Raw genomic sequence first — 20,959 nt, 5'->3', positions numbered from 1 at the left:
AAGTAATGGGTGTGTTGGATTGGCAGCATCTTGAAGGGAATCATTTTTATCTCCCTTCTGGCTGTTGGTCGGTTTGTCTGTTTGTTGGGCTGCATCTCTGTCTGTGTGTGTCTGTGTGTTTGTGAGTTTGTTTCTTTTTTTTTGGGAGTTTTTTTTGTTTGTTTCTCTTCTTCACTCCGTTGCATTGTTTCTTCCTTCCCTATTTTCTTTCTCTCTTCTTTTTTCTAACTGTTTTTCTTTCCTTTCTTTCATTTTCTTTTTTTTTCCTTCATTTCCTTCCTTCCTTCATTTTTTTTCATTCTATTTTTTCTTTTCTTTTTCCTTTTTTCCTTTCCTTCGGTCTTCCTTCTCTTCTTATTTTTATTTTTATTCCTTCCTTCTATCTATCTATCTATCTATCTATCTATCTATCTATCTATCTATCTATCTATCTATCTATCTATCTATCTATCTATCTATCTATCTATGTATCTTTCTATCCATCCATCCATCCATCCATCCTTTCATCCTTCCTTCCTTCCTTCCTTCCTTCCTTCCTTTCTTCCTGCCACCCTCCTTCCCTCTCTCCGCCCCTCCTTCCTTACCCACCGACCCATATACATACATACATACATACATACATACATACATACATACATACACATATACACACGTACACATTTACATACCTTCTCTCCTTCCTTTCTCAGGTGTTAACTCGTCAACAGGTAAGGCTTGGGAAAGGCCGGTAACGTTCCTTCACTTTCACCCCTCTCTCTCTCTCTCTCTCTCTCTCTCTCTCTCTCTCTCTCTCTCTCTCTCTCTCTCTCTCTCTCTCTCTCTCTCTCTCTCTCTCTCTCTCTCTCTCTCTCTCAAATTTGTGGGTTACAGTCACGACACTCACGACTTTTTTTTCTTTCCTTCCTCCTCCTCCTCCTCCTCCTCCTCCTCCATCTCGAATTCCTTTTCATTTTTCTTTCCTCTTTCCTTTTCTGTTCCTCTTCCTATTGTATTTCTTCTCCTCCGTCTTCTTCTTCTTCTTCTTCTTCTTCTTCTGCTATTTTTTTCGTGATTTTCCTCCTACGACACATTCTCTCTCTCTCTCTCTCTCTCTCTCTCTCTCTCTCTCTCTCTCTCTCTCTCTCTCTCTCTCTCTCTCTCTCTCTCTCTCTCTCTTTGTGACTCACCTTGCCTAACTTTCTCCCAACCTCACTCACTCACTCACTCTCACTCACTTACAGCCGCCCGCCACTCACCTGAAAAGATAAAGAAAGTAATCATTAGCATAAAATAAATTACATCACCTTAATTATATATGATACCTATAAAATTTTCACACACACAAACTTACAATTATTTCTGTTATTGCTGGTTTCTTTTCTCCTTTCCAATAAGTATTTTTTTTAAGAATGAAGTCAACTCCCTCTCTCCCTCTCCCTCTCTCCCTCTCTCTCTCTCTCTCTCTCTCTCTCTCTCTCTGTGAGTCACCACCTTGTTGCTCTCCTTTGTTTTTCTCACGTGCAGTATTTCCCCATGTGTGTGTGTGTGTGTGTGTGTGTGTGTGTGTGTGGTATACAAGACAATCCTGTTCCACTTGATACCTGTAATTTAATCATTCACGAGCTTCCCTCCTCCTCCTCCTCCTCCTCCTCCTCTTCCTCCTCCTCCTGTGTGACGCAATGTGGTCTGTTATGTGAAGTGCAATAAAGCAAATTTCAAGGTATGGTTACGGTACACAGGTAAGACATGGTGATTACAGGTATGGTTTGATGGGGGGCGATGGCAAAGTGGTTCAGCGCTGTCGACGTGGTGATCCTGAAGTCCCGGGTTCGAGTCCTGTTGCAATCTGGGCTCTCGTTTTCCTCCACCTCTTTCTTAACCTATTTCATCACCTCCTTCCTACCTCCCTGTTTCTTCTTACCTTCTTCTCCCTGCATGTCTGTTTCCCCTTTCCTCCTCCACCTCCTCCTCCTCCTCCTTCTCCTCCTCCTCCTCCTCTTCTCTTCCTCTTTATATTTCTCATTCTCCTCCTTTATCTCACTTAGGAGGTGTTGAATATAAGAAATGAAAAAGAACTGTGACGTTTCTGTGTTTGTGTTGGGAGGGAGAGGAAAAGGAGGAGGAGGAGGAGGAGGAGGAGGAGGAGGGGGAGGAGGTAGAGGAGAGATGTTAGTGGTATTGGTGGTGATGGTTGTGGTGGTTGTGGTTGTATTCTTGTTAATGATTCTGTTGGTTTCTTGGAAGAGGAGTAGGAGGGAGAGGAAGAGGAAGAGGAGGAAGAGGAGAAGGAGGAGACACCTTATCATTAGTATTATCAGAGGTGTTGGTTCTTGAAATAGTTAATTGTTTCCCCTTTCCTCCTCCTCCTCCTCCTCCTCCTCCTCCTCCTCCTCCTCCTCCTCCTCCTCTCTGTCACTGCTTACCTCCTCCTATTGATTTTTGTTTTTCTTAAGGCTTCAAAGGACGAAAATTTGTATGAAGTAAGGTTATGGTGTATTAAACTTAAAGGGCGTGGCGTGGGCGTGGTGAGGGTGTGGCGTGGGTGTGGTGTGGGTGTACTGAGGGTTAGGACTGGGTGGGGAAGGGTGGGGATGGGGGGGAATGGTGGAGGAGGATAGGGAAGAGCGAGGGAGGGTGAGTAGGGGGTGGGGATGGGAGGGAAGAGTGGGAAGGGTGGGAATGGGTGGGAAGGGAGGGAATGGGTGAAAGAGGGTGAGTAAGGGTTAGGAAGGGTGGAAATGGGTGAGAAAGTGTAGGGAAGGGTATGGAAGGGTATAGGGAAGGGTGGGGAAGGGTGGGGATAGGAGGGATGGGTGGGGAAGTGAAGGAGGGTGAGTTAAGGATGGGGACGCGTAGGGAAGGGTGGGAATGGGTGGGGAAGTGTAGGGAAGGATGGGGAAGGGTGGGGATGGGTGGGGATGAAGGGAGGATAGGAGGGATGGGTGGGGAATGGTGAAGGAGGGTGAGAAAGGGTGGGGAAGGGTGGAAATGGGTGGGGAAGTGTAGGGAAGGGTATGGAAGGGTAGGGAAGGGAAGGGTGGGGAAGGGTGGGGACAGGAGGGGATGGGTGGGGAAGGGTGAAAGAGGGTGAGTAAGGGATGGGGAAGGGTAGGAAAGGGTAGGAATGGGTGAGGAACTGTAGGGAAGGGTGGGGAAGGGTGAAAGAGGGTGGGGAGGGGCGGGGATAGGAGGGGAAGGGTGAAAGAGGGTGAGTATGGGATGGGGAAGGGTAGGAAAGAGTGGGAATGGGTGAGGAAGTGTAGGAAAGGGTGGGGAAGGGGAGGAATGGGTTGGGTAAGGAAGGGTAGGGGAGGGAAGGGAGGGTGGGGAAGGCTAGGGATGGGTGGGGAAGTGTAGGGAAGGGTTGGGGTAGGGTGGGGAAGGGTAGGGGAGGGGAGGGAAGGGAGGGGAATGGGTGGGAAGGGTAGGGAAGGGAGGGGAATGGGTGGGAAGGGTAGGGAAGGGTAGGGAAGGGAGGGGAATGGGTGGGAAGGGTGGGGAGGGGAGGAGGGGGTTGGGTAAGGTGAGGGCGTATCCAATCCCACTTCCCATATGTTTCAATCCAATACTCAAGCGAAGAATATTCCGCCCGCATCTCTCTCTCTCTCTCTCTCTCTCTCTCTCTCTCTCTCTCTCTCTCTCTCTCTCTCTCTCTCTCTCTCTCTCTCGTTGGCACCACAAAGGCCTCTCTCTCACAGTTTCTTTATTTTCTCACATTATCTTGCGCCTGAAAATCTAAATAATGATTCACACTAATATTTCACTCAGATTTCTCCCTCCCTCCTCCTCCTCCTCCTCCTCCTCTTCTTCCTCTTCCTCCTCTTCCTCTACTGCGTCGTTCTGCCTTTCCTCCTCTACACTCCCTGACCTCTTTCCTTCCCTCCCTACCCTCCTCTCATTTCCCTCCCCTTATCTTTCACTTCCTCTCCCTTATCTTTCCCTCGGTTCTCCCCTCCTACCTCCCTTTCCTACCTTCTCTCTCTCTCCATTTCCTTTAGTCTTCGTTTTTTATCTCCTTTCTCTCTTACTATATATTCCTTTCTCTTTTTCTCTCATTCCCTTTCTTCCTCTCCCTTCCTCTCCTCCTATCTTCCTTTATACCTCTCTTCTCCTTTCCTGTCCCCTCTATTCCTTTCCTTTTTCTCCCTCTCCTTCTACTAACATACCTTCTCTCTCTCTCTCTCTCTCTCTCTCTCTCTCTCTCTCTCTCTCTCTCTCTCTCTCTCTCTCTCTCTCTCTCTCTCTCTCTCTCTCTCTCTCTCTCTCTCTCTCTCTCTCTCTCTCTCTCTCTCTCTCTCTCTCTCTCTCTCTCTCTCTCTCTCTCTCTCTCTCTCTCTCTCTCTCTCTCTCTCTCTCTCTCTCTCTCTCTCTCTCTCTCTGTTGTTTTGTGTACTTACCTGTCATTTTTTCCCTCCATTTATTACAACGACATGGAGGAGGAGGAGGAGGAGGAGGAGGAAGAGGAGGAGGAAGGAAGGAAAGGAGTAAAGGAAACTGATAAAGAAAAGATAAAAACAAGAAGCAAAAGGGAAAGAAGAAGAAGAAGAAGAAAACGAAGAAAAAAAAAGAAGAAAATTTTGATGATGATGATGATGATGGTGATGAAAGGGACGAGGAGGAGGAAGAGGGTCAAGGATGGATATGTGTGTGTGTGTGTGTGTGTGTGTGTGTGTGTGTGTGTGTGTGTGTGTGTGTGTGTGTGTGTGTGTGTGTGTGTGTCAAGAGGGACAAAGGGCAGACTCTTCACCCGTGACATCTGACCTTTGACCTCCATGACCCCGCCTGTTATGAGGTCACGACGTGCTGGTGGTGGTGGTGGGGGGGGAGGGGGGGAAGGTAATGCAACACGCCTGACCTCCTCCTCCTCCTCCTCCTCCTGTTATTTTATTTCCTTTTCTTCCCCATTTCCGTTTCACTTCTCATGGTGTTTACTTCTCTCTTCTTCTTCTTCTTCTTCTTCTTCTTCTTCTTCTTCTTCTTCTTCTTCTTCTCCTCCTGTTATTTTATTTCGTTTTCTTCCCCATTTTCGTCTCACTTCTCATTGTGTTTACTTCTCTTCCTCCTCTTCTTCTTCCTTTCCTCCTCCTCCTCCTCTTCCTCCTCTTCCTCCTCCTCTTCCTCCTCCTCCTCCTCCTCCTGTTATTTTATTTCGTTTTCTTCTCCATTTTTATCTCACTTCTCATGGTGTTTACTTCTCTTCCTCCTCTTCTTCTTCTTCGTTTCCTCCTCCTCCTCCTCCTCCTCCTCCTCCTCCTCCTCCTCCTGTGACGTAACCAATCACTCAATTCCCGAGATCCGCTATTGACTCACGGACCTTGAGAGACCCACACCTCCACCTCCTCCTCCTCCTCCTCCTCCTCCTCGGCAAATGGCTCCCTGGTGGTGGTGGTGATGGTGGTGGTATTTACTGAGGTGGAGTTACGTTAAATTGTATTCGTTTTCTTCCATTTTCATTCCTTTCCTTTTCACTTAATAAATAAAAACGTACCGCCTTTTTTTCCCCTTTAATTACACCTGGACAACTTTCATTACAGTTTGAATTTTTTGTTGTTTTGTAGGTTTTCTTTTTTTCTCTTATGGTAAACTTTCCTTCTTACGGGGTTTTTTTCTTCCTTTCTGAGCCTTTTTTTTGTTTTTTTTGTTAGCTATTATTTTTTTTCTTTTTCCTAACTTTTCTTTTTTCTCCTTTTCCCTTTCCTAACTTTTTTTTCTCACGTTTTTTTTTTCTTCCTTACTCTGAGCTTTTTTCATTTTTTTTTTCATTACCTATTTTCCTTTTTTTTCTTTTCCTAACCTTTCTTTTTCTCCTTTTCCCTTTCCTGGCTTTTTTTTCTTCCTTTCTCTGAGTTTTTTCCCCCTTTCGTCAGCCATTTCCTTATCTTTTTCTAACCTTTCATTTTTCTCCTTTTCCCTTTCCTAACCTTTTCTTCTTTTCCCCTTTCATCTCATCTTAATTTCTGTACAGGTAAAACTTCGTTATATGCGAATTCAAGTTACGCGATTTCATGGGAGAGCGTGATGCAGGAAAGCCAATATTTTGTTCCTACCTTACACGTCCGGCTCACAATTACACGAGCCGAACACCTGGACTCACCTGGCACCCTTATATAGCAGTTAGGTGTAAATTACGAGAGTGACTTCATGCAGGTTGGTTTTTTTTTCTCCACCTACGCGTAAAACGAGAGTTGTCTTAACCCCTTGAGTGTGGATTTCCAACAAGAAGACCTCATCAAGCTACAGGAATGGAACAAAAAGTGGCTGCTACAATTCAATGAAGAAAAACGTAAAGTCATGTACCTTGGGAGGGGATATCCAGCACACCAATACCATATGGGAAACACTCCACTATCCACCACAGAGGCAGAGAAAGACCTCGAAGTATGTGTTACCAGGCTACCAGTGAAGGGATATCCAGCACACCAATACCACATGGGAAACACTCCACTATCCACCACAGAGACAGAGAAAGACCTGGAAGTATATGTTATCAGGCTACCAGTGAAGGGATATCCAGCACACCAATACCACATGGGAAACACTCCACTATCCACCACAGAGACAGAGAAAGACCTCGAAGTATGTGTTACCAGGCTACCAGTGAAGGGATATCCAGCACACCAATACCACATGGGAAACACTCCACTATCCACCACAGAGACAGAGAAAGACCTGGAAGTATGTGTTACCAGGCTACCAGTGAAGGGATATCCAGCACACCAATACCACATGGGAAACACTCCACTATCCACCACAGAGACAGAGAAAGACCTGGAAGTATATGTTATCAGGCTACCAGTGAAGGGATATCCAGCACACCAATACCACATGGGAAACACTCCACTATCCACCACAGAGACAGAGAAAGACCTGGAAGTATGTGTTACCAGGCTACCAGTGAAGGGATAGCCAGCACACCAATACCACATGGGAAACACTCCACTATCCACCACAGAGGCAGAGAAAGACCTGGAAGTATGTGTTACCAGTCTACCAGTGAAGGGATATCCAGCACACCAATACCACATGGGAAACACTCCACTATCCACCACAGAGGCAGAGAAAGACCTCGAAGTATGTGTTACCAGGCTACCAGTGAAGGGATATCCAGCACACCAATACCACATGGGAAACACTGCACTATCCACCACAGAGGCAGAGAAAGACCTGGAAGTATGTGTTACCAGGCTACCAGTGAGGGGATATCCAGCACACCAATACCACATGGGAAACACTGCACTATCCACCACAGAGGCAGAGAAAGACCTGGAAGTATGTGTTACCAGGCTACCAGTGAAGGGATATCCAGCACACCAATACCACATGGGAAACACTCCACTATCCACCACAGAGGCAGAGAAAGACCTGGAAGTATGTGTTACCAGGCTACCAGTGAAGGGATATCCAGCACACCAATACCACATGGGAAACACTCCACTATCCACCACAGAGGCAGAGAAAGACCTGGAAGTATGTGTTACCAGGCTACCAGTGAAGGGATATCCAGCACACCAATACCACATGGGAAACACTGCACTATCCACCACAGAGGCAGAGAAAGACCTGGAAGTATGTGTTACCAGGCTACCAGTGAAGGGATATCCAGCACACCAATACCACATGGGAAACACTCCACTATCCACCACAGAGGCAGAGAAAGACCTGGAAGTATGTGTTGCCAGGCTACCAGTGAAGGGATATCCAGCACACCAATACCACATGGGAAACACTCCACTATCCACCACAGAGGCAGAGAAAGACCTGGAAGTATGTGTTACCAGGCTACCAGTGAAGGGATATCCAGCACACCAATACCACATGGGAAACACTCCACTATCCACCACAGAGGCAGAGAAAGACCTCGAAGTATGTGTTACCAGGCTACCAGGGAAAACCAAATCCGTGGCAATCGCAGCAGACGGGTTAACTTCCCTCATTCACCTTTTTACTTTTATATTTATTAACTCCTTTATATATTTCACACATTCCAAAAGGGTGAGAAAAACACGAGTTATCTACATAAATACATTTATTCCAAAAAAAGAGAAGAGATAAAAGATACGAGAGAAAAGTTTGCCATAAATCTATAAAGTATTTTCCCCTCAAGTCTCACGGTGGACAAAGTTTTCTTTCTTTCACTCCTGCATCACTTCTGAAACGAGTAAAAGAGCCACAGTTAGGAAGAAAAACAGGAAGGAGAAGCGGGATGATGGCATGGCGAGGAGGAAGATGGTGGAGTTGATAATGATAGTAATAATAATAATCTTAGTAATGAGATGAGAAGAAAAACAAGTAGACAAGAAGCATCACTATAAATTAATAAAGGAAGAGGATGATGGGAAAAATAATGGACTGACAAAGAGGAAAATGATGAAGGTGATAATAATAGTAATAATATGTTAGTAAAAAGACAGCCAACCCTTGAAAAGAAAAACAGGTAGACAAGAAGCATCACTATAAATTAATAAAGGAAGAGGATGATGGGAAAAATAATGGACTGACAAAGAGAAAAACAGTGAAGATGATAACAATAATAATTAGGTTAGTAAAGAGACACTCAACCCTTAAGAAAAAAAAAAACAAGCAGACAAGAAGCATCACTATAAATTAATAAAGGAAGAGGATGATGGGAAAAATAATGGACTGACAGAGAGGAAAACAGTGAAGATGATAACAATAATAATTAGGTTAGTAAAGAGACACTCAACCCTTAAGAAGCATCACTATAAATCAAGGGAAAGGAGAGAAAAAGTGATAATGATGACGAGGATAATTATAATGATGGAGAAGCAGAGTCACAATTAAGAGAAGGAAGGAAAAAAGGGAGGTATTAATGAGAGACACAGTGAAGTAAATATGCAAAGTAGTAATATATATGATAATGAAAATGATTATAATGACACCAGGAGGAAAATAGTCATGATATAGTAAAGGGGGAAAGTTATAATGATGATGATGATAGTACACAGGCAGAGGAAGAGGGAAGATAATAAGAGGATAATAGAGGAATAATTATAACGCTAAAAGAAAATGGGAATAATAGATAATAATAAAGAAAACGGGAACAACAATGATAAATATAGAAGAAAATAGGGTTAATAATGATAATGATAGAAGACAATGGGAATTCAGTGATAAACAGGAATAATATTGATAAGAATAGCAAACAGGAATAATAATGAAGAAACTGGGAATACCAATGAAAGCAATGAAGAAAAACGGGAATAACCATGAAAATCGTGACAACAGGAATGAATGAAGAAGTGTACTGGCACAACAGGAGGGGGAAAGGTCAATAATAACAACAACATCAACAACAACAACAACAACAATGCTGCTGCTGCTGTTGTCGGGGAGAGCTGCGTCTGTCATATATCTCTGCGTCGGGGCCTACACTACTAGTATCACAGAGGAAGGAATCATGAGAGAACTGAGGCGGGAATGGTCGCGGGGCGAAGACGAGGACCAGGATGACGAGGACGAGGAGGATGACTAGGCTACCCACTGTCCAGGTCACTCTCAGAGGCACTGTACTTGAGGAAGGGCCAGCGCTCCCCCGACGAGGCGGGGCTGGAGCTGGGCCAGGGGGCGGGGCGGGGGGTGGGGGACGGGAGGGGGCTGTGGTAGTGGGGGCTGCCCATGCCGTGCCCCGTGGGTAGGTCCGGGGCACTGAGGAAGATTAGTAGCGGGCAGCTATAGCAGGCAAGCGCCGCGGCGAGCAGGGGGGTTAGGGAGCTGACGCAGGCCGGCCAGTTAACGGCGGAGGCGCTGCTGGCGGTGGGCAAGGGTCGTGGGGTGTAGGGGGCGGCCTGCTCCGGAAAGGGGTGGTGTGGGCTGCCTTCCGGGAGTGTCCTAGGCTCGGCGGGGTCAGAGGGAGACAGGTCCTGGGGTATGTAGGGCTGGGGGTGGCCTGCGGCGTGCATCCAGGCGTCAGGGTGTGAGGGAGTGTGTGGGGTGTGTGCTGGGGCCGTCCAGGGGCCAGCTGGCGACGGGGGAGGCGGGGCGCTGCAGGATGAATGGGGGGTGGGGGCGGCAGGCGGGCGCGTGACGGGGGTCCAGTAGGGGTCACTGTCAGAGCCAGGGGAAGAGGTGGCGGGGGTGGTATAGGGGGTGTCTAGGGAGCGCCGCCCCCAGCCCTCACTAAATAGTGAGTCTCCACTTTGGGGCGCGTGAGGGGCGGGGGCGGGCGAGGCGGTAAACAGGCACACACACAGGGGGTTACTGGGGGTCCTGGGAGTGAGGAAGGGGGCGGCAGCGGGGTGCAGGGGGGGCGGGCCAGACCGTCCTGTGGTCAGCGGGGTGCCGTTAGTGGAGGGAAGGGAAGGGAGACTCCGGCGTCTGAGTGTCACGAGACAACTTACGCGGGGCGGCCAGGAGCGCCGGTCACTGGAGGCTCGAGGGTGGGGGCTGGACTGGCGCCAGTGGACGGCGTGTTCCGGGGGGCGGGGCCGCGCCTGGGGCATGCCCATGCAAAAGGCACAGGCGGCGGCCTCCAGGCCCTCTTCCGCCTCTTGGCGAAGGATCTTTTCCTGCTGTTTACGCTTGAGCTGCTTGACAGAGGTGGGTTTGTGGGAGTGGGTGACTGGGGGTGGGGCAAGGGGGGAGGCGATGGGGGCAGCACAGGGGTAGGGAGCGGCACAGGTGTGGGCGAGGACAGTGTCAGGGACGGCGCAGGAGTAGGCGGGGGCGGCAAACGCCAGTCTGTGGTTGGGAGCAGCGTGATGAGGGAGGGCGGCCTCAGGCACACGTGAGTACGGGTCAACAGCCCAGGGGACGCCGGGCACGCACGACTGGGGCAGCAGGGGAGGGCACGGGAAGGCCACGACGGGGGGCCGAAACCCCTCCCAGGCGGGGGGCCCTGGAGGGCCGCACAGGTGTGGCGGCACCGCGGCCAGGCCCGGCAGCGTCTCCCTGGCGCCGTTAGTGTGGTCGTCAGTGGTCGGAAGGTACATGCGTGTGGCGGCCCCTGATGGCAGCAGCGCGGGGGACGCGGCAGCCACGGCCTGGCGAGCTGCCCCGCCGCGGCCTCGCGGAGACACCTCGGCTTCCTGGGGCGTGCGGGACTTGCGGTTGGCCCAGCGTCGCGGCGGCACCGGCGGCTGGCTGGGCGCCTCCGCGGGGGCGGCGAGGTTTCTGGCGATGGCGAGGCTCGGGTCCTCGTCTGACGTGTTGACGCACATGGCCGGCACGGCGTAGTACTCGCCGGAGCTGCACGAGTAAATGTCGGTGCCATCAGAGTCGCTGAAGGGGGCGTGGAGGGAGCCGGGGCCCCCCAGGCGACCACTCTGCACATTGTACACGCCGGCGCTGGTGTCGTCCTCCAGCCCCGAGGAGCCTGTCGGGGCGGGGGACGGGGCGGGGGACGAGGCGTCGCTCCTGCCGCCGCCGCTGCCCTTCTTCGGCCCAAAGTACTTGGAGGCTTTCCTGAGGCCGTTCTTGAAGGCAGCCACGAAGGTGTTGTCTGGCCCCTTGGCGGCGGGCGGGGCGGGGCCGCGACGGCCGTCACCCTCCCCCTCGCTCTCGTCGGCCAGGTACTCGCCGGGGGAGAGGTCAGCTTCATCGAGGCACTCTGGTAGCGCCTCACACTCACTCTCCTCCTCGCTCACTATCTCGTCGTCCTCGTCGTCGTCGTCGTCCTCGAACATGAACATGAGGGCCTCCTGCCCCTCAAAGCTCTGGAAGTCCTCCAGACCCTCGAAGTCGACGGCCGCCATGTCGTCCTCATGCCAGATGTAGCCCAGCAGAAAGTGGTCCTCGCCGCCCCACAGCACGTCATCCTCGGGCTCCTCAGGAATGGCCTCATATGTCTCTGCGGGCACGGCCTCCGCCACCTCCTCCTCACACGGCAGCGGCTCTTCCCTCGCCTGGGCATCGCTAACGTCTGCGTCAATCTTGTCTCTGCTGACAATCTCAGCACCGAGCTCCGGCGTCAACTCTTCGCCCGGTGTCTCCACGGGCAGGTTGAGGCTGCTGAGGTCCACCCGCTCTTCGAAGAGGCACGCCTCCGCCTTCTTGGCCTGCTTGGCGGCCGCCTCGGAGGCCTTGCCCAGCACGCTGTGCTTATCGGGACGGCGGTGGTCCAAGGAGCGGCTGATGCGCTGGCCGGGCTTCATCTTCACCCTGGTCTTCACGAACAGGAAGTCCGCCGAGTCGCTGGACGAGGCCACCTCAGACTCGTCCTCAGACTCGGTGGCTGAGTCGCCGTACTGGTGCACCTCGAGGCGCGTCATGAGGCTGAGGTGCTTGGTCTGGGTGGAGCGTCGCGCCGGGAAGACCTTCGGGATGGCGATACGCTGCAGTGACTCTTCACCCAAGGAGAGGCGGGGAGGCGAGGTCAGAGGGGCGCCCTTGTCCTCGCCCCCCTCAGCCACGGTCCCGTCGTCCTGGCCGCCCAGCTCCATCTCGAACTTTTTCAATTTCTCCTCGAGGCGCTGCATGTCGGCGTCCATGGCCTCAAAGTCTTCCTCACTCTCGTAGCCGAGGGGTTCGTCGTCGCTGTCCAAGCGGGCGGGACCCAAGGAGGCGCGCCACCGTGCCTCGTCCTCGTCCTCGTCTAGAGGAAGTAGGTCTCGCCGCGCCACGGGGCCGCCGCCCGAAGTCCACCATGTTTCTGACCCCGTCGAGGTCGAGGAAGCAGAGGCCGAGGCCGGTAAGTCAGGGTCTGTGGCTTGGCCTCCGGAAGAACCAGAGCCAGGAGAACCCTCCTCGGGAGCTTCGCACTCCACCCGCAGCGTGTCCCTGGCTGGCGCCGCGGCCCCGTGCACCCTCGACAGGGACGGGGCCAGGCCGCTGACAGGCTTCAGGTCCGGCGCTGCCTCGATGCCGTCCGTGGCGTCCACAAACTCCTCCTCAGCGTCCTCGTCTGGCCTGGGCGGCTCAGGGGTGTGGCCGGGGCTGTCCAGAGTCACGACGGTGGCCACGCTGGCCGAGCTGTGGCTGGACGTGAGGCCAGGCTCGGGCGTCACCACCTCCAGGGCGGCCTCGTACTCCTCCAGGGATTCTTCCCTCGACAGGCTGTCCACACGACCCCAGCTCTCCGGTGACGACTCGCGCGCCTCAGTTACGACGACCCGGACGGCGGCAAAGGTCCCTTCGTCCTCTTCTGACAACTGCTTGGCTGGAGGGTGACGTGCGATGCTGTGCTCCGCCACTGAGCCTTCCTTCCCCAGGTGCGGCGAGGCGAGACTCTTGATCCTGTGGTGGTCAGGGTCTGCGGCGGGCGACTTGAAGCTCCCAGAGGTTTCAATGGAGGTAGGGTGGTCGTCGCGCTCCCCCTCGTCTATAAACAACAGCTGAGCCTCTAAATCCTGTTGCCGAGAGGGACTTCGGGAACCACTGGGTGACGATTGGAGGCCGACAGGTAGTGATGCCGCCTCCAGCAGGCTACCGCAAGTTCCCAAGGTTGGGGCCATTTCAGGCTCTGACTGACACTCTTGCACATCTCTAAGGGAGTCCCCGAGAGGCAAGGGGCTTGTGTGTTCCGTCTGGGGGGCTTGGCGGTGCAACTCTGATGCGTCCTCTACCCCCACAGCTACGTCGCCCTGCCGACTTCCTGGGCAGGGCGGGGCTGTGAGAGTGGCGGTGGGCCCGATGTCATTATCCTTGCTGGAGACTCTCTTCCCGGCCCATAGATGCTGCCTCGGCGCATTCCTTCCCCCGTGGCTGTCAGCAGCGCCCTGGCCGTCCCCAGGGCCGCCGCCAGCAAGGGTCAGAGATTCCTTCAATACAGGAGTCTCTTCGACAACCAATGGGGAGGCAAGCACCAGAGGGACGGCTTCTGACTCCTTTTTGTCTTGTGCCGCTTCACCCTGATCAACGACGGCAGGGACAAGTGTCGGGGCAGGGGCCGGGGTGGCCTCCAGCCCTGCGAACGAATCTATGGTTTGTCGTATTTTGTCCTTAAGTGAGGCGTCCAGGGGCAACACGACGGGGCGCGGGGTGGCCTCAGCCTCTATCTGGCCCAGGCCCCGCCCCGGACCACTCTGAGGCCCCGCGTCCGACTCACGGCGATCTGGGGCCTGCTGAGGGGCTGCGCCGCTGCCGCCACTGGTGGTGTTGCTGCTGCTGCCCACTCTGGAGGCAGATTTGGACCTAGCGGAGGTATGTGTAGGGGGCGGCAGCACCTGGCCCAGGGAGGCGAGCCGCTGCCTGGTGCCCGCCACGGGGGACAGTTCCCCGGACACCTTGCTGCCGCAGATGATGTCCAGCGGAAAGCGTGTGGGGCGGGAGCAGGCCGGACCGTCAATCTGCTGCTGACGGGTGAGCAACGCCGCGCGCTGGCTGATGCCTGACGGCAGGACGCCCGCAGCACCCTCCAGGCTCCTCATAGCGGCCACACCCTCCTCGACCACCATGCCGGTGCACGAGGCAGAGGCAAGGGGAGGAACCTCCCCGAAGGTAATGGATGGAACGATTGGGGTTCTGGAGGGAGGAGGTGTGGCCTCCTTGGAGGCGGTGGAGGGAAGAGGCTGAGGGAGCAAGGCTTCTCTGGAGGCCACAAGAGGAGCTGTCACCACGTGCGGGGCAGCGGCAGGAGACGAGGAGGCGACGGGGGACGTGAGTGTGGCCCCTTGGCAGGTCATGGGTGGGGTGGGTGAGGCCTGTTCGGCAGCCGGGGAAGCGGGAGGTGATGGGGAAGGATGAGGAACGGCTACTTCCGGAACAGAGGAGTGAGGGGTTGAGGCCTGAGGAGGGCCAAGAGGGGAGGAAGGGGGCGTGGTCTCCGGAGAGCCAAGGAGGAAGGGAGGAGGAGGGTTTTCTCGCGGTGGGGATGGAGAAGAGGAACGAGGCGTGGCCTTGGACGGTGAGCCAGGAGGGGGAAGGGATGTGGCGTCTTCTAACACGGGCCGGGGAGAGGGGAGGGGAGGGAGTGTGGCCTCCAATGACAAGGGCTGAGTCACTTCTTGAGCTGGGGAGGAAGGTGTGACTTCTTCTGAGGGGGAGGGAGGGGGTGAGTGCTCCTCTGGAGGGGAGGGAGGTGGGGTGTGCTCCTCCGGTGGAGAGGGAGGGGGGGTGTGCTCCTCTGGTGGGGAGGGAGGGTGTGTGTGCTCCTCTGGTGGGGAGGGAGGGGGAGGGTGCTCCAGTGGTGGGGAAGGGGAAGGGGTGGTCTCCCTTAACTGGGGGAAAGGTGAGGAAGGAGGGGAGGGAGAGGAGGGAGGGGGTGTGGCCTCCTTTGACACAGATGTGAGCTGAAGTGTGACTTCTTCAGCAAGGGAGAGAGGGGGCGCGGCCCCCTCAGAGGCTGGGGAGAAGGAAATGGGCTGAGGTGTGGCTTCTTTGGATGCAGGGGAGGATGAGGGCAGGGGTGTGGCCTCTTTAGATGCTTGGGGTGTGGCCTCATCCTGCTCCTCCGTGACAGGGGCTGGAGAGGAGGGTCGTGGTGTGGCCTCCCTGGACGCAGGGGGCGTGGCCTCCTCCTCGTCAGCGGCGGGTGTCGTGGGCAGCACCGTGTCCGCGGCCTGCTGAGTGTCCTGCCCGGGCGACGTCCCACAAGATGGGGCTGCCGAGCCCTGCGTGGTGGCGGCCTCCGCCTCGACGTCCGTCGCCACCGACACCCTCAAAGGTTTGGGTCGATGAAGTCTTAAGATACTTGTTCCGGGGAGGCTGATCGCGGCCGGGGCAGAGTCCTGCGAGGGTCGTCCCCGGGCGTGCCATGAAGCCTGAGTCAAGGCCGATGGTAGTGCCGCTGCCACACCCTCACCCGCGGCTCCTGGGGCACTGTCCGTCCTTCTGCCGTCACCAGAGGCAGGCATGGCGGCACAAGGCGCCGCCGGGTTAGTGGCAGGTGGAAGTGTGTCTGGTGAAGTCGTCTGTGCCCGGCCCGCAGAGCCTCGCTCAGAGGTGCCCCCGGGGGCACGTCCGCCGGAGCCTGCTTGGCCTGCAGCAGTGCTCCGTGTCGCGGGGCGGCGCGTGGTGAGGAGCGTCGCGGGGGGCTGCAGCTCGTACGGGAAGCAGGGGTCACGTTCGTCCTCGGGGGGCGGCTGGGCGGCTTCCTCCTCGCCCGCCTCGCCATGCTCCGCAGCGACGGGCAGGAAGTCTCTGGGGCGGTGCAGCTGTGGCACGGGCGGGGCTGCGGGCGGGGTCACGGGGCTGCTGCTGCTGCCGCGGTATGGCCGTGGAATGCTGTTAACGTAACAACTCCGAGAAGTGTCAGGTGGCGCCGAGCCAGGCGTCCCCCGGGGCGGCGCCGGGGAGGACGACCCCCACGTGTGACTGGCAACGGTGCTGCTGCTCGATTCACAGTGTGGCGGCGGCCGAGGAAGGGTTGTCCCGCACCCTCGGCCGCCGCCCGCGTCGCCGCCTGGCTGCCCCTCGTCGGGCTCGACCAGCGAAAGGCGACGTGAGCCGGGCTCCGAGCCCAGGGCGTCAGGGTCTAGGGAGGTTGCGGAGCCCTGGGGCCAGGGGGGGAGGGGAGAGAGCCTGTAGGAGGGCAGCCTACGCGGCAGTGTGTTGCACCTGAACAGCGGGTAGGACTCAGGCGAGGGGGGGCGGGAGCCCAGGTTGACGCCACACAGCTTGATGAAGGCACTCTCGTCCTTGTCCTCGGCCTCCGGGGCCCCGACCGCACCCTCCCGCCCGCACTCGTCGCCGCGGTACATCCGTAGGTCACACTTGTCAGAGTTCCTGTTGGGCCGGTGGATCTGCCAGGAGGCGTCCCCCTTTACCCTGAAGTTCACGCCGCTCGGTACATCGCGCGCGTTACCCCTGCTGCTGGCGAACACCGGCAGCAGGTGCCGCACCTTGGAACAGTCCCCGCCGGCCATCCTGAAGCCGTACACAGAGGCGCAGCGGCTCGACGGGCAGGGCGGCTCCGGCCGGAGGGCGGCGGGCGAGGGCGCCGCGCCACCCGCCATGTTGTCACTGCTCATGGTCACCAGTTCACCAGCACCACCACAACTATTTATAGCCGCGCGCCAGCCGCGTCCGGACAACACGAGGGCCCACTCCTCGCCGGCATGGTGGAGGCCCTGCTCGGCGGGGCCCAGCACCGGGTACTGCCACAGCGCCTCCCCCACAAGCACCTGCAGCGAGCCTACCACCGCCTCCCCCGGGCAGCGCGCCGCGTGTGCCTCCCCCACCGTGCCATGGCAACGACTGCCCGCCTGCCCGCCGCTGCTGCCAACCCGCTGCGGCACTTGGCACTCCTGCCCACACTGCCAACAGACCAGGTCGTTCCGCCCTGGCCCCTGCATGCCACCTCCAGGCACTTCACATAACACCGCGGCCTTGCCGGTGACGGGCGGGGCGGGGCGCCCACAGCGGCGACAAGCACCCGCACTGTCCTGCCCGCCACCCGCCGGCCCCGCCCCCCCCTCGGCGTGACACTCCACTCCCAGAAGGTCCCCGCCTGCAGGACTCTGGAGGTGACGTATGGTGCTTGGGACTCCAGGGGAAGGCAGGAGGGCGGGGCGGCGAGGAAGGGCGCGGCCGGCCACTTCACCCGCCGCCTCCCTCGCTGGCGGGCACCGTGCGTCACCCAGCGGGCACCCCATCCTTATACACTCACCACCGCCACCCTCCCCAGCCTCCCCCTCACCCACACCCTCCCTATCCTTCACCGTAGCGTTCGCCTCCTTCCCTTCCTCCTCCAAGACCTCCTCCTCGTCCTCCTCCAGAATGACGAGCTCCGGGGCGCCGCAGGACCCCTCGGACAGGTACTGGAGGAGACGAGGTGGAGGAGGAGCCGCCATGAGACTTAGATGCTGTCCAGGGCCGGCAGGAGCAGGAGAGGAGGAGTGGGGTGAAGACGGAGACGAGGAACGGGGCGAGGAGCGGCTGGAGGGGCGGGGGGAGGCGCTGGGGGGAGAGGAGTGCGTCGGGGTGAACAGTTTAGCCCCAGAGGCAGGGAGTGGCGTCATAGAGTCTGTTCTCCCGTCTATCACACATTGGAATTCCGCCCTTAATGGAGTGGGGGGCGGTGATAGGCGAGGCAGCTGTTCAGTCTTGGCGGGAGGAGGCGGCGGAGGAGGCGGAGGTGGAGGAGGAGAGAACGGAGGAGCGGATAAAGGAAGTGCGGAGGGAAGAGAAGGAGAGGAGAGGAATTGCTGGGATGACTCCATACACAACTCACTTAACGGAATAGAGGAGGAGGAGGAGGAGGAGGAGGAGGAGGAGGAGAAGGGAGGAGAATGGGGAGAAGGGTCAGCAGGAACAGGAGTAGGACTGTCAGAAGGAGGAGTGACAGGAGGAGAATAAAGAGTAGCAGAAGCTTGAGGAGGAAGAGGAGGAGGAGGAGGAGTAGCAGGAGGAGATGGGTAGGAGGATGGAGGAGATGGAGGTGGGGAAGTAGGAGGTGATGGGAGGGGAGGGGTTGGGGAAGGAGAGGGAGAAGGGAAAGGAGGCAGCGAAGGGAAAGACGGTGGAGGAGTTGGAGGAGGAGGAGTGGAAGGAGGTGTTGTGACGGTGGGGGAGGAAGGGGGCGGAGAGGAGGGAGGAGAAGGAAGTGAAGTATCAGATGGAGATGGAGACGCAGGTGGAGAGGAAGAAGGCGATGGATGGGAAAGAGCAGGATGGAGATGTGGCGGAGGAGGAGGAGGAGGAGGAGTGAGGACAAAAGGGGAAGGAGGTGGTATGACAGAGGGAGGAGGAGGAGGCACTACAGGAGATTGGGATGCAGCATGAGGAATGGAACAAAGCGAGGGAGGAGGCAACGAAGGTGGAGGAGGAGGAGGAGCAGGAGGAGGGGAGGGCAAGGCCGCAGCAGCAGCGGGACAGGAATAGGTGACAGGTAGGGTGGCCTGCAACGCCTCCGACTGATACGAACACCAGATGTCTGATGCCTCGGGGCTGCCGGAGCCTCGCCACGCCTCCCCGCCCACGCCCTCACCACACACACTCCCGTCAGCGCCTGCCTGAAGGGGCGGCGTGGCGGGCACAGCACACAGAGCACTGCGGCCCTGTGTCTCCTGCCGAGGGCGCGTGACGCAGCTGGTCGTGGCGGTTCCCCCGAGGCCCCCAAGTGGCGGGGACGGGGCGGGGCGCGGGGAGGGTGTTGCTGGAGGCGGTGGTGTGTTGTTGGTGACTACTGGCGGCGGTGTCACGGCCCCCACGCCCTCTGTGGCGGTGATGGCTGCTTGCTGCTGCTGCTGCTCCGGCGGGGTGCTGCCGCCGAGGATAGCCGCCGCCGTGGGCTGCTCGCAGGGGCCGTTAGAGCGAGCATCGGGCGGCGCGCGGCGCTCAGCGGACCCTCGTGGCACTTGGTGGCGGCACGGCTCATCGGGCACTGGCGGCCCCGCGGAGGGTGAGGCGGTGCCTTCCTGCCCGGCCCCCGCACGGCCTCCACCACCGCCCGCCGCCACGATCCCGCCCCCGCGGCTGGTGCCCTGCTGCGTCAGGGTCCCCGCCAGCCACCCCAACGCCTGGATGTCAATCACCGGGTGGGGAGGCGGCGGCGGCTCCTCGGACGCCTCCCGCTGCCAGTGTCCCCGCGGGGCCAGGGTCGCCTGAGTCCCGTCGTCGCTCTCGTCATCCGTGGGCACCTTGCCCCCGCCCCAGCCCCGCCGCCCCTCCTCATAGCTGGGGTTCCACTGCCACAGGTCCTCTGTGGTGGGCGTGAACCTGCCCAGGCTACACTCACCCTCCACGTCGCTGTCCGCCTCCCCGTCCGAGGCGGAGCACCAGCCCAGGCTCTCCAGGTCCCCGGAGCTGCACGTCCTGAAGCTGATCACAGACTCTTCGTCCTCCTCTCGCGCCGCCCCGCCGCCGCAGGTGGCCGCGGCCTCACTGACCGTGGACATGCCTGTGCCTGGCCAATGTTGGCCCCACGCCGCCCCCCCGCCACACTGACCCTCCAGCTGGGCCGCGCCGCCCGGACCCGCGGCCAATAATGTGCTGGGGGACGCAGGGGGCAGCGAGGGGGCAGGGGAGGCGCCGTATGGCGCCTGTGCCCCGGGCAGGTCAGTGTAACAGTCACACTCGTGGCCATACCCGCGGCGCACCACACACGCCACACACGGCGGAGAAGGCGCCGGGGCAGGTGTCAGGGCAGGTACCGGGGCAGGGGCTGGGCAGGCGCCGGGCTCTGACAAATGACCGACACCTGCCCTACTTGTGGACGGGGAGGCGGCACACAAGGCGGGGCAGGGCGCCGGGGGTGCGGCCGCCAGGGGAGGTGGGGTGGCGGGGGCGGCGGGGCCGATGGGCGCCCCCCGGGGCAGCACAACTTCCCGGGCGTCGTCCAACAGCGCCTGACAGGACGCCAGCAGCTCCTCGGAGGACCACTTGGGGCGCGCCGCCTGATGCCCGGCGCCGCCCTCCGTCCCCCCCTCCTGCAGCAGCGACTCGAAGGCGGTGAGCAGGGCGTCCGCCGAGCCTTGCCACGCCTCCCGCGGAACACTCAGCCCCTGCCGCGCCGACATGGCACTCCGGGCACGCGGCGCCCCTGCACGCGCACACCGGCGAGGGGCGTGTGTGTGTGCGTGAATGGAGGCACGGCTGTACGAGTCTGCGTGTGTGTGCGTGCGTGTGTGTGTGTGTGTGTGTGTGCGTGTGTGTGGCGGGGCGCGGCGTGGCGTGTAAGGTGCAGGAGGGTACGTGAGACTGGCGGCCCGGCGGGGTGTGCTGGCGCTGGCTCACCCCGCCGCCGTGCCCCCTCCCTCCTCCCCCCACCATACCACCACAATAGTTCACCACCGCCGCCACCACACCACCACTACGACTACTACGCTGCCAGCACAACCACACGGGCGGCGCCAACACCTCTGCGACTACTCCAGTACACCATCACCACCATCACCACTATCATCACCACCACCATCAGCATCACCATCACCACCATCATTATCACATCTGAGTTCCCTTTTTTGATGAGCAAATAAAGAGGGAAGGAGAGGACAGGTAAGAGGAAAAAATAAAAGAGGAAACGAGGAGAATCTATGGATGAGTAAAAGGGAAAGGAGGAGGGAGACGAAGAGGAGGAGGAGGAGGAGGAGGAGGAGGAGGAGGTGACTCGCAGCCTATTTGAAGGTTATTAATGTCCCCAAAT

The 20,959-nt window shown here is 57.4% G+C and overlaps 3 protein-coding genes across 12 annotated transcripts in view; all 3 read right to left on the bottom strand.

Annotated features, from left to right (window-relative positions):
* The window catches only part of LOC126997036 (unconventional myosin-XVIIIa-like), a 258,013-nt gene that overhangs the window by 139,008 nt on the left and 98,046 nt on the right, over positions 1-20,959 (bottom strand). The gene's annotated exons all lie outside the window — the stretch shown is intronic.
* Positions 1,171-20,852, bottom strand: LOC126997034 (uncharacterized). Of its 3 annotated transcripts, none has more exons than XM_050858064.1 (2): positions 10,338-20,852; positions 1,171-1,235 (listed from the first exon to the last, which is right to left on the bottom strand). In XM_050858064.1, exons 1-2 carry the CDS (start codon positions 20,331-20,333, stop codon positions 1,215-1,217), a joined length of 10,017 nt encoding a protein of 3,338 aa, XP_050714021.1. In that variant the 5' UTR covers positions 20,334-20,852; the 3' UTR covers positions 1,171-1,214. The 3 variants fall into 3 exon arrangements, with proteins under 3 accessions (XP_050714021.1, XP_050714023.1, XP_050714022.1); XM_050858066.1 differs by lacking the exon at positions 1,171-1,235 and adding an exon at positions 7,991-8,125; XM_050858065.1 differs by lacking the exon at positions 1,171-1,235 and adding an exon at positions 7,991-8,128 and having other exon boundaries at positions 10,338-20,851.
* LOC126997038 (uncharacterized) lies at positions 5,733-7,913 on the bottom strand. 4 transcript variants are annotated; one of them, XM_050858084.1, is made up of 4 exons: positions 7,738-7,913; positions 7,441-7,638; positions 7,045-7,143; positions 5,733-6,648 (listed from the first exon to the last, which is right to left on the bottom strand). In XM_050858084.1, the coding sequence occupies exons 1-4, from the start codon at positions 7,911-7,913 to the stop codon at positions 6,147-6,149; spliced, it is 975 nt and encodes a 324-aa protein (XP_050714041.1). In that variant the 3' UTR covers positions 5,733-6,146. The 4 variants fall into 4 exon arrangements, with proteins under 4 accessions (XP_050714041.1, XP_050714040.1, XP_050714038.1 ...); XM_050858083.1 differs by lacking the exon at positions 7,045-7,143 and adding an exon at positions 7,243-7,440 and having other exon boundaries at positions 5,733-6,747; positions 7,540-7,638; XM_050858081.1 differs by lacking the exon at positions 7,045-7,143 and having other exon boundaries at positions 5,733-6,747; positions 7,243-7,638.

The sequence above is a fragment of the Eriocheir sinensis genome, chromosome 11 (genome assembly GCF_024679095.1).
Source record: "Eriocheir sinensis breed Jianghai 21 chromosome 11, ASM2467909v1, whole genome shotgun sequence".
Lineage (NCBI taxonomy): Eukaryota > Metazoa > Arthropoda > Malacostraca > Decapoda > Varunidae > Eriocheir > Eriocheir sinensis.
This window is presented reverse-complemented; position numbering and strand designations above follow the sequence as displayed.